Source organism: Coccinella septempunctata, chromosome 3 (genome assembly GCF_907165205.1).
Source record: "Coccinella septempunctata chromosome 3, icCocSept1.1, whole genome shotgun sequence".
NCBI lineage: Eukaryota > Metazoa > Arthropoda > Insecta > Coleoptera > Coccinellidae > Coccinella > Coccinella septempunctata.
Window position 1 is genome coordinate 40,778,055 of NC_058191.1, and position 12,501 is coordinate 40,790,555.

Consider the following 12,501-nt stretch of genomic DNA (forward strand, 5'->3'; position numbering starts at 1 on the left):
AAAAAGGAAAAAAGATCAGATCAACCTTATTGATAAAACTTCAGTTTCATATTATTCTATGCGTATAGATTGTAGTGTTTTATTATCATCATTTTCAAAATCGAAAATCGAGTTTGGTATCAATCAATTTCTGACGATGAAATGAGCGTAAAAAATGAATATAAGAATATAATAAAAAAATTAAAGGTGGGTCATAAAGTTAATTCCGAGAGTTATCAATAATTCATATTTGTCCACACGTGGATGACCTAATCTTCGTCCGAAGATGCTGAGAGCCTACGATTATGGTTTTGGTGCAGTAAGAAGTAGAAACTTCAAGGCTGATTTAGTGTAAAAAATACCGGAAAATAAGTTGGAGCCAGGCTGAATATATAGAAGCGGACCGCACTCTAATAAGCCTTCTAGTTTGACAAGGTCGACTACATTCTAAAAATTATGCTGGAGTACCTATCAGGTCCGCATTATGGTTTCATTCTGCCCGATATCCAGAAACGTGACTATGCAATTTGGGTTTGCGTTCAATAGGAGTATTTATATGCAGAATGGATGTATAGGAAAAGGATCGGTTTCCTATAAAAAATATACAACACGAGTTTTTATTAGGTACCTATTCCCAGAAGATTTTGAGACACGATGTGATATTATCGCCTAAAACGAAACATTCTTAGTAATGATAATAATGAATGTTCTTTATTGGAAAAATACAGTCTGGTTATTCCACAATTATTTTGGTTAGGGGTCGTCAAGTTCTTGAAAATTTCAAGATCTTGTCTTGATTTCAGGATTCGAGGAAGACAAGAAGTAATTCCAGAATTTCAAAACAAGACAAGAAATTTTTATCTCAATAGCAAGATTTCTTGTCAAGAAAACAAGAAATATTGAAATATGTTGTTTAACGCAAAACGTGTTTATTTGTGAAGAAAGACCTATTTCTATTTATAGCACATTTTTCAACTGGAATCTAGTGTCGCTATTTCAACTTTCATGCATACACTTCTTTATGTTCATGGAAACATGGTATAATTTTCGTTTATTTATTATTTGCCTTTGATACTTGTGTCCAAATGAATTTCTTAAGAATACGAGGATATATTGAAAATTTCTTAGCCTACTATAGAACCAATTAAAGTTTCAACGTCAAAATATTTTATTACTCAACATAGTCTCCTCTTAATTGGATAAATTTATTTCAGCGAACCTGCAACGTCTCTAGACCTTTAAAAACCAAGTTTCTTCTTGCTCTCCAGACCTCCACAGCTTTTATTATCTCTTCGTTGGAAGAAAATTTACGACCTTTTAAACTTTTTTTCAGTTGAGGAAAGAAATGATAGTCGGATGGAGCCAAATCTGGTGAATAAGGGGGGTGTTCTAGTAATTCAAACCTTAAATCACGAATTTTTTGTATGGCAACATGAGATTTGTGTGCAGGGGCGTTGTCCTGCAAAAACAAAATACCTTTGGATAGCTTTCCGCTTCTTTTCACTTTAATTTTTTCCCGTAGAGTGGTCAGTAATGTCGAATAGTAATCTTCTCTACCATTATCCAAAAAAACAATCATGATTACTCTATGGCAATCCCAATAAACTGAAGCAAGAACTTTTCTCTATCGTCAGAATTGGAGCCAAATGACTCAGCAGAAGTTCTGTGTACTGAAGAGTCATTAAATGTCATTTATGGTAAAAAAAATCTTGTTTTCCTTATTCTTTATTTCGACAGACAACACTTTACAAACTACAACAACAATTTATACAAAAATATTCTAACAGTAGTTCAACCATATTCATCTTACATACAGTTGAATTACCAAAAAATGAGTATTAGTTCAGCTGGTCTCAATAACAATATATCAAATGAGCAAAAATATTTCATTTCTATACACCAAGGTTCAAAAACATAAAATTCATTACCTACGACTAAAACACAATCAAACTTCGATAACATCCATCAAATCACGTATAATTATCAGTCATTTCATTTACTCTACATGCAAAATATCGCTTATGTGTGATATCCAAGATAAAATGAGAAATTCGTATTCTCGAAATTGACTCAGCTTTCGTTGAGGATAGTTACAAGAATCTTAGTGGTAAAATAAATAAGACTTAGCTACGTAATATAGCACATTTCTATTCGCCATCCCTCACACTGGCTGACGAACCTCTGGCAACACTTCCAACAATTCTGGAACCTGAACCCATTATGGTTTGGAAGGATGTTGCTGCATTCTGGAAGCAAGGCACAATGAGGAACAGAAAATCTTTATTCGAAGACTCCACACGAAAAATTCTAGTTAGATCTACATGAGGTATGTAAAAAGAGATTTTTTTGATAGATTATGTACAGAGAGAAGAAATAACAGAGAAAATTGATCATTTGATCCATGAGTTAGATGGGAATACGATAATGTTCAATTAATGTTTCGAAAAATGTTAAAATGCCGAGGAAATGATTGAAATGAATAATGTCTGTGACAGTCTTAGAACATAAATACCTACATGTATCTATGTTCCAAGGTGACAGTGGTGATTCCAGGAGTGAGTAAGTATATTTTTATACTTATTTGAAGTTCTGTGAGGTGTTTGTTGATATAAAATAGGTAATCTTTATATTGAATCGTTGAAAGGGGAGGTTATTGATGTTTTCGAAGATAACTAAGATGACATAAACTCATTATGATTATATAAACGTCCTCTGGTTCATCGTGAATCAGATTTTCATTGAGGATGAATAGACCAACCCTTTTTCATACCCAATCTCTTACTACGCAGATTCGTTTTACTTGAAATGAAGTCTCAATAATTTTTCTGAGGTTAATCAACGAAATGATGAGTTGATGATAACATGCTGATGCAGAATGATGTTGAAGAGATGCAGATATCAGGGAATTGTCATTGTTTACCATTTACCGCTCATTTTGACTAAGAATAATCTTCGTCAATAGACGTAACATCGCTGTTTGGGACTGAACTACTTCCAGCAATGTTCGCCAAAGATCCACTGGATAATGATCGGGCTAAATTTTTCACTGCATCCTAGAAAATCAGTTGAATGTATCATAAGATAATTCTAGACTTGAAAACCCTAAGGAATAAGAATGAAAGTGAGGAGCTCATACCTGGAATGCTGATCCCAAGAATCCAGAAATAGCCCTTGTCACGTTAACTGCTGCAGTTAACAGTCTTCCCCTCACCATAGATCCAGCGTCATCAGATACTCCACTGACTGGTCTCAGCCTAACTGGGGGAATGGTCACTCTTCCCTTAGTAGTAGGAGCAACCACTTCGTCATCATCTGATAAACTATTACTCACTGGTGTTGGAGCATAAGTCGACGTCCTAACTGCTCTTGCTCTTCCTCTTGTTGTAGTTTCCACCACAGGAGATTCCGTGGTTGTTACCTTATTTTTCTGTGAAACCGCCCTAGTAACAGGTTTTGTGGTTTCCCTCTCTGACACCCCACTCGAACCAGGCATGAACACTTGGACGTTCTCCTTGTTCAAGCTCTGCAAGCTCTTGAAAGACGTCAAATCCAGGTTTTTAGCAGCAGATGGATCTTTCTGTATGGCTTCGAGCTGCTTGATGAGCTTCTGAATGTCGTCTTGGGTCAGAGAATTCGGTTTACTCGTTTTAGGTGGCGGTGAAACCATCGGCGTTAAGTGCGTGGGTTCATTGGTCATGATGTCTTCCTCGACTTTCGGTTTTGGCTTTTTCGTTGTCGTTTTGGGCTTTCTTGATGGTGCTTTCGTTGGTGGTGGCGCGAATGCGTCAAGGAGCCAGTTTAGTCGCTGAAGGAGTGGTCCACGTGTGGGTTGGGTGGTTGTTCTGGGTTTTCTCGTTGTTCTAACTGTGGGTTTTTTTGTTGTTGCAGCAGTTACTTCGTTAGTTGTGAAGAATCCCTGAAAAAAAAATGCAAGGTAGCGACGGTATTGGGCAAAATTCAGAAATTCTTGTAGACTTACCGATTGTTCAAGCTGGTCGGCCAATTGTTTAGGAGTCGATGGTCCAATACCCCTTTCCTTCAGTAAAGCAGCAAGTATCGCATCATTGGAAGTACCATATGTGGTTTCTTTCTTTGGAGAAGGTGTAACACCGTTCATATTCAATAATTTGATCAAGTTTTCAATCTGCCTCATTCTTTCTTTCTCAGCCTCATCTTCCAATTGCAATCTTACTGTTGTGGTGGGTTCTGTGGTGGTGGTAGTTGTCCTCCTAGTAGTAGTGGTAGTTGGTTTCGTAGTTGGAGTTTTAACTTTTCTACTGTCCCTCTCTTTTGCCAGAGAGATTATCTGAAATAATTCAAACTATGTAATGCAGCTTAGTACAAATCGAAAATGAATGTTGCTCTAGAAGATCTGAAGAAAAAGATAAGTGAAACTATAGAAAACATACCCTGTTCGCCAAATTGCCCGTAGAGGCTCCGTTTCCAAAATTGTTCAAGTTCTAGAAATAAAATCGATCACAAATTATGGAGCTGGGAATGATAATTTCTCCAGAACTCACCAAATTGGTCAAAAGCGACAGTTGCTTCAATATTGCAGCCTGTTCTTTCTCCAAACGTCTTATCATCTCCAAATCTTGCTTCTGTTGTTCTGTCAATTTTTTCCTGGGTTTGATACTATCGATCAGTTTTTTCAATAGTTCCTCCAAACTTTCACTAGTCGTCTCAACTTTTTCAGTGGTTGTTTTTTGAGTAATTGTTGTCGGTGCTTGTGTTGTTGTTTTGATGGTTGTACTTTCCTCGTTATTGGTCCTTCTGGGTCTTTCAGTGCTGAAGAATGATAACAGGGGAAAGTCGCTAGGATTGAAATATGGGAATAGAGTTGTGGACTGAAGTGCCTTTCCTGTTCTGGATGATACCGCTGGTTTGCTAGTGAAAGGGGGAGGTGTGGATGAATCCTGTACTTCACTCATCATAACCATAGGTGTAGTAGTGGTAGTTGTCATAGGAACTATTGTTGTAGTCGTCGTAGGGGGTAAAGTAGTGGTTGGAGGCATAGTTGTGGTAGTTATTCTTCTGGTGGTAGTTGCTTTAGTGGTTGTAGTTGGCATAGTGGTTGTAGTTGCTTTAGTGGTTGTAGTTGGCATAGTGGTTGTAGTTGCTCTAGTGGTTGTGGTTGCCTTTGTTGTGGTTGGAACTGTTGTAGTAGGAAGAACAGTGGTGGTGGTTGGAGCATTTGTTGTCATGATGGTTGTTGATAAAGGTGCGCGATAAGTTGAGGAAAACCTGAAGGGAAATTGCGTTGTCGGAGCAACAGGCAATCTGGTCGTTCCAATCGATTGAAGAGTTGTAATGAGTGTACTCAAGAACGATGGAATTGCAGTACTTGATGGCACGTTCAAAGGAACGACAGTTACTGTATTCACTGTTGGGAGAGCTGTAGTTGTTGAGCTTCTGATTGCGTTATCATCAACCTACAAAAAAACTGGTTGTTGGAAGGGGTTAATGCATGAAGAATGATCAAATCAAAATTGATTGACTGAGAATCTCAAATAGTTTGAGTTCATATGGTGATAACTCATAATTGTATGATTTGATCATTCTTTCTTTAATCATCATAATCGTAAACCAATGTGAAACCTTGCCTTGTTGTCAACTTCAAAAATCTTATTGTCTTCCAATGTTTCCAAAGGTTTTATATTTTTCAAATGCGATAAGAGCTGCTCCAAACTGATTACCTCTGTGGTCAGCTGTTGAAAACACAGTTCGAATCACGAAAACTGTTACTAAATTCGAGCATTTGAAACTGCATCTTTCTCTTCAAGGCAACGTGACAATCAAGGCTTGGACTTCGAACATCTTGTGCCTTAAGATGTTGTACCGATTTCTTACCTTTGTTGTGGACTCCTGGTTAGGGGACGTATTATTTACAAGGCTATTATAGGCCTGGACTGTTTTCCCGTTAAGCAATTCCGATATTGAAGGTAGGGTGGTGGAGGGAACAAGTGTAGTGCTGCTGATAACATTGTCAGGAATGACAGTATTAGAAGAAGATGTTTCTTCTTCAGTCGAGGATTCAACAGTTGTTGAATCCATCATTGCTGTCATCCCAATAGTGTTTGGTATAATTTCTGGTTTATTTGTGGTGGAAATCAAACTATTTACAGTACTTGTGGGGGTTGTGCTCACCTATAAGTGAATAGTTGGATAAGCAAACATTGATCTGAGCTGGAGGTCAGTTGGTTAATGGTATTAGTGCCTAGTGTGAGAAAAATCAGCAAGTCGGAGATTACAAGAGAGGAAAAGAACAGTTTTCTCAAACTACTATGCAATTTTGAAGAAAATTTCTATTGAAAAAAGTGCTAATAAAGCTGAATAGTTTGTATCAAAATAAGAGACAGTTTTGGTAAAGATATTCCGTAGGTAAGATCTATGGAGAATACAATGACTCTCCGATTTGCTGGTCACCAACTCCTTTCAATTTTTGAAAAGTAAAGCTATCGATGATACGTTACCAATTAATCACAACATATATTGTGCATTGAAAACTCTGAAGAACATTTCTGGAAGGAGTCAGGTGACAAGATGATGAAAAGCAGTGAACCAAAACCAAAAGTTATCGACATAAAAATACCATTTCGAGTTTTGTGTTATCCATTTCGTTCCCCTTGTCTGGTGTTACTTGGTTACTTGTTATATCTGGCAAGGGTGGAGGATTGGCTCTAGTATCGAAACCTCTTACCCTTATAACAGGTTCCATCGGTATAAGGGTGCCATTTGGATACTTTCTAATAACAGTATTGTTAGGATACACTCCAACTATCACAAATGGTGTTTCTTTAGGGTAGACAAGAGGTCTTTTTCTTAAGATCGTATTATTTGGTAATACTGCGAATATGAAGAAGTCTGGCCCCATAGATGAAGTATCTATATTGTTCGATACCTCGTCCTCTACATTCTGTAGTAATTTTCCCATGCGTCCAGAGCCGGGTGTAGTACCGTTGGTGATAGGAGACAAAGTAGTTGAAGGCGTGTTAGAAGTATTTACAGACATTCCAGTTGTTACAACAGAAGAAGGAGTTGAATTGTCTTCAGTTGGTACTATGTTAGATTTGGAAGTAGTTTGTGAAACGCTAACTGTCGTTGTTAAGACTGTGTTTGTTGGAGTACTCGTCATTCTTCCTTGAGTGGTGAAAGTAGTTGTACTAGGGGACGTAGTTTTTTCAGTGGACATTATAGAGTTTTGTATGGTATTCGCAGCTTTGTCATCGATGGTTGGATAAGTAGTTTTTACAGTGTCTGTTGGAGTACTCGTCATTCTACCTTGCGTGGTAAAAGTAGTTGTAGTAGGAGACGTCGTTTTTTCAGAAGACATAATAGAGTTTTGTTTGGTATTCGCAGCTTTGTCATCGCTATTTGGATAAGTAGTTTTTCCAGTGGTAAAATAAGAATCCGATACTTTTCCAGGAATTGAAATAGTACTTGTCAAGAAATCATCGGGGGTGATGGCATTGGAAAAAAGATCATTAGCTGAGAATATTGACACGCTGTCTGGGCTCACTTCAAATCTAGAGAACGTGGGTATAGTCGAGAAATACGAGAAAACACTCTCCGTACTGGATATTCCAGTTGTTGCCTCTGAAGTATCAGAATTACCCACTGTGGTCACATCCATTGGTACTGTACTTTCAGTAATCGTAGATGATTCAGTTGGAGTAGTACTTGGTACTTCAGTACTTGAGGAATGGGTACTCGTTTGTTGAGTGACATCGCTCGCTGTCATTCCAGTTGTCGTTGCAATAGTAGTAGTTGGAGTGTTAGTCATAGTACTGGTAGAGGTACTAAGTGGTACCTCGGTAGAAGTCGGAATTGGGGAAGTCATAGGTGAAGTAGCAGGTTTTGGTACAACGGTCGTTGTTGAAGGTAAAGTACTAGATGGTTCCATACTACTTGATGGTTCCATACTACTAGACGGTTCCATACTACTAGATGGTTCCATAGAAACAGATAGTTCCATTGTACTAGATGGTACCATAGTACTAGATGATACCATAGTACTAGATGGTTCCATAGTACTTGATGGTTCAGTATTACTGCTTTTAGCAGGTGTAAAGAGTGAAGTTGCAGAAGGTGGATTAGAAGTTATTGGCTCTGATGTCGTACTATCGAGAGGGGCAGATGTGGAAGAGAAACGATTCATAGCGAGAAAACTTTGTATATTCATAATAATCGGATGTATTCTCGGAGTTGTGGAATAAAGTATATTGTCTTCTATATATTGTGGAATTGTTGAGAGAGCCAAAGATATGGATAAGGGTGAATCTGTAGCTGAGGTGGTTGGGGATACTGTTGTGGTTGTTGATGGTACCTCAGTAGAGGTACTTTCGGTTTTATTATCACCTAGAGTAGAATCAGTATTCAGAATAGAAGACGTGAAGGGTTCAGGGGAAGCCATAGTTTTTTCAGTTTTTAAGTCACCAGTTAAAGGTTTCAAAGTACCAGAAGAACTGACAGAGGGTGTTGCATACAGAAAGTTAGATAGTTTCGGTGTAACATAAACCAGTTTAGTCGTTTCAGGGAGCTTAGTTGAGTCAGGATGTGGGGTAGTTAGAGAGTTCAAAATGTCCAAGAGTTTGCCTATCGTTCTCTTCTGTAACACTTGCTCGTCGGAGATGTTATCTAGTACCACTAGTGGATTGATAGTGGTGCTCTGTGCCAGTGTCGAAGAAAAAGATGCAGTTTCTAAATCTAAATTGCTAGGTGTGGTGGTTCTAGCGCTTAGTGTGTTAAAATTGGTACCTACTTGTTTCGGATTGTCTGTCGTTGTGACCGTAGTGGTTTCAGTGGTGGTTGCAGCCTGAATGGCCGATAGTGAATCTAATATTCTTTGTATTATTGTCGTCGGTTTTTCGCTGGTAGAAGCGTCTCGCTTATTCGATTTTAGTTTTTGTTGCGTCGTGTCGTCAGGTCTGGATGATTTCTCGTGTGATTTCTTCGGTGCCAGACTAAGAATGGCCGAGCTTTTGGTTGGTTCCGGCGAAGACGAAGGTGCGTAATTGACAATTGTCGGTTCCGTTGTGATGTTTATTCCTGTGATCGAATTTATGATTCTCTCGATGATGGACACCGGTTTCTCTGTGGTTTGGAAGCTCTTTTCCTGTTTGGCGTCCTTGGGATAACGAAATATTATGGTTATTGCTTGTTTGTTCGTGAAATCCTCAATGAATTTTACGAAAAAATCGAATGAAATTCAGTTTTGATGATTTTGCCTACGTTTTTTTATTCAAATAGCAGTGTATTTACCAAGGAATTAGAATTAGCATCTTCGGAAGCTTGATATTCTCCTTTTATCAAGTTAGCGGATGATATACCACGACTCGGAATGTCGAACGAAATGTACTCTAATCCTACTTCAGGATCCTCCTTGGGTTTCACCTAAAATTTGTTATAAATGTGTACTTTGGATGGACGTCTAGTTTTTGTTTGTCTCAAGATGGAAGAAGATGAGAAGGAAGTGACAGAATGGAAAAGGAAAATATGAAAAATGAGGAAATGTGTTTTGGAAACATCAGTGAAGAAATGTGCTCCGAAAAAGTGTTTAGAGTTTTTATTACAAAATTAAAAATTTCTTCGTACAAAAATAAAATGGTACACCTCTCCTTAAACTGATTTTTTCTATATTAATGAACTCATGACTCAACTAATGCTGTTTTAGTTGCAAGTCCATCATTATGGATGAAAAATGAAATACTCACGTTGTCTACCTAATTCCAAAAACATTTATCATGTTATTTTGCTACATGAAATTCAAAAAACCAGTTAGAATTAATGCATGCAAAAATACAGTGAAGAACTAGATGAAAGACAATATGTGATATGATAATACAGAACCCTCAATCATTTAGGAAGTACCTAATAACTTATATCTGTTTTACCATTCCATAATAAATCATTATATATCTATATCTCGTATTACGCTCAATTTTCAAAAAAATTCAGTTCAATCAAGTCAGACTTTATCACACAAAAAATAATTATATTTTTTACTTTCCCATGAATTTTACTACTACTATATATAATGTTTGTACAAAAATCACCACCTTCATCAAATGGGAAAAACTATTTTCAATTTTATTCGAAACAATTTGTTAGGTACTCTAAGCTCTGACCCTAAGATGGAAGTGAACACCAAAATTATATTTACATCAAGAATGAAAAGAAAAAAGAACGATAAATGAAAGTGAGATGAAAAATGGAATGAAACTAAAGAATCAATACAGATATGTATACTTACTGACTAAATAGTAAGAACCAACACCAATGTGTGCATATTTAAAGTGAGAAATAATATATGGATGACGCTGTAGGTGTAGTAGCTGATGTAGAAGTGCAGAGCCTCCCTTTAAAGCATGTGAAAACCTCTTCTATAGCCCTGCATATTCCTTAAGCAAAAACAAAGTGAGGTTAGTTGGTGAGACCGGAACCGAACCCCCGAAGAAATCCTGATAAGAATCAGAATTTCTTGCCGAAGAGTGAAATTTTATTTGATACAAGATGCACCATTTTATTCATTTGTAAAATTGAGAAAATTCAATAGCTACTATTTACTATCCAAAACGCTTTGTGGAATGGAAAAGGATTCTTGATTAAATCAACTGAAAATATCGCTTACCGTTGCGCTATAGGACCGTACTGAAGGAATTGTTGGGATGTAAGCTGGAGGAGCTGTTGACGACCTTGCTACGGTCCTGGATGAACCTCCAGACCTGTATCTTGAGCTGTAACGACTGCTTTTGTGGAGTGGAGCGGATGTAGACTGCAAATTTTTGTCAATTAACGCCAAATTTTCGAAATTCTAGATTTCAGTGTTAAAATTCACTCGATCGATTTATGCCATGAACACACTGATTTTTATAAGCAAAATATGTATAAAAATGACTGAGGACCCATTGAACAATCGGAGTTTGGTACCCAATCTCCATAAAACAAAGAAGAAAATTGAAAATTTGCCATATTGTTTACCTGTCCCCTATTATTCCCAACATCGGCAGCATTCCTGGTTTTGTTCGTGGAGTATTTATCGTTCTCCTTGCTCTTCCTGTTGAAAGACAGACCTTTGGATGGCACGCTATTTAGAGGTTTCTTCGAGACCGAACTGAATTTCGAATGGAATTTGTGATCCTTTGGTTCTTTAGCGGGTGCCAAAGTGGACCTGGACACTGTTTTACCAACTGGCGTGGTCGTGTATTTTTTGTTTTTCAATTCGAGATTCTTGAAACTTGGCGATAGTCGTTTCTTCGTTGGTCTGTATGTTGTCGATGTGGTTGGCGCTTTGGGCTGTACTTCGTTTTCCAAGTCTTCGACCTGAAAAGGAACAGTTCGAATCAGAATGAAGAAGGAGCATAAGGAAGGGAAAAGTTACACAACCAATACAGAAATTAGGTATCTTAGAGAGTACAGAGACAGAGACGTTCACAGAAATGTAACTGAATAGTTTACAGAAAAGTATTCGGAAATTCTAACAGACCAGTGCAAGGAAAATTTTATAAAAAAGTGTACGCAAAGTTGCACCAGAAAGTGTTTAAGGATGTTTACAGAATATAGTTTGAAAGAACGTACAGAAAAATGAATTTATACAGAAATATGAAGGAAGAATTTATAGAGAGGTCTATGAAGAATTGAACAGAATGGTATAAACAGAGGTTCACAGAAAATGTTCGGAAAATTATACAAGGAAGTTTACAGAAATGTAATATAAACAGAAAAGTCTGAATAGTCATTAGAAAAGAACAATAATATTTATGAAACTTTGCATACAAGTACAATGATGCGTTACACAAATAAAAGATATTAATGGTTCCACATTCTATCCCCAACCCTGTTTATAATGAATATTCCTGAATGTGGCCTTTTCTTTCCACTTCCTCGGGAAATAATTAATATTGTCAGTTACAAGAAATTGTCATTTCTATTAAACAATGTTGCCGAACGCAGATGCATAAACCTTTTTGTAGCTGTTCAGTATACAACGATAATTGCTACTTTCAAATCTCAATTCTTCCGTATACTTATAGCGTAGACACGAGATGTTATTACGGCAGAGGAAGTGTTTGGGTAATTGTTACTGAGAACTTGATATTCATGAGATTAATATAGGCAGATATGATTGGAATGGCTCCCACAAAAATTATTTATGGACAATGATGGAAAAACAGGAAATACTAGAATTCGCATTCCACAATTGACAATTTTGATATGGCATATCATAATAGGTAGGTACAGGGCTTTCGCCAGGTCTTTCGAAAAATCACCAAAAAGATAGGGTTAGTTAAAACTTCCTCAAGACCGAACGGTTGAGCCGACATGAATAAAATTCTCAAATTTATTACAAGAAGAGTTGCACTTTCAGAATATGTATTACATTCAGATCTACGATAATTTTCCTTAAAGATAAATTACTCTAAAGATGACCTTCGAAAAATTCCCAAAATGTTGGTTTCAGTTAAAACTTCTTCAAGACCGAACGGTTCTGCCGAAATGAATGAAATTCTCAGATTTATTACA

The 12,501-nt window shown here is 37.2% G+C and overlaps 1 protein-coding gene across 1 annotated transcript in view; it reads right to left on the reverse strand.

Annotated features, from left to right (window-relative positions):
• Positions 1-1,888: 1,888 nt before the first annotated feature.
• The window catches only part of LOC123310433 (uncharacterized threonine-rich GPI-anchored glycoprotein PJ4664.02-like), a 32,975-nt gene continuing 22,362 nt past the window's right edge, over positions 1,889-12,501 (reverse strand). Inside the window, exons 5-15 of the mRNA XM_044893900.1 lie at positions 10,960-11,301; positions 10,610-10,753; positions 9,241-9,372; positions 6,572-9,106; positions 5,830-6,126; positions 4,500-5,411; positions 4,389-4,439; positions 3,959-4,285; positions 3,116-3,895; positions 2,900-3,032; positions 1,889-2,225 (exon numbers count right to left, since the gene is read on the reverse strand). Coding sequence (XP_044749835.1) covers positions 2,919-3,032; positions 3,116-3,895; positions 3,959-4,285; positions 4,389-4,439; positions 4,500-5,411; positions 5,830-6,126; positions 6,572-9,106; positions 9,241-9,372; positions 10,610-10,753; positions 10,960-11,301 — 5,634 coding nt within the window. The 3' untranslated portion in view covers positions 1,889-2,225; positions 2,900-2,918. The remainder of the gene's footprint in view (positions 2,226-2,899; positions 3,033-3,115; positions 3,896-3,958; positions 4,286-4,388; positions 4,440-4,499; positions 5,412-5,829; positions 6,127-6,571; positions 9,107-9,240; positions 9,373-10,609; positions 10,754-10,959; positions 11,302-12,501) is intronic.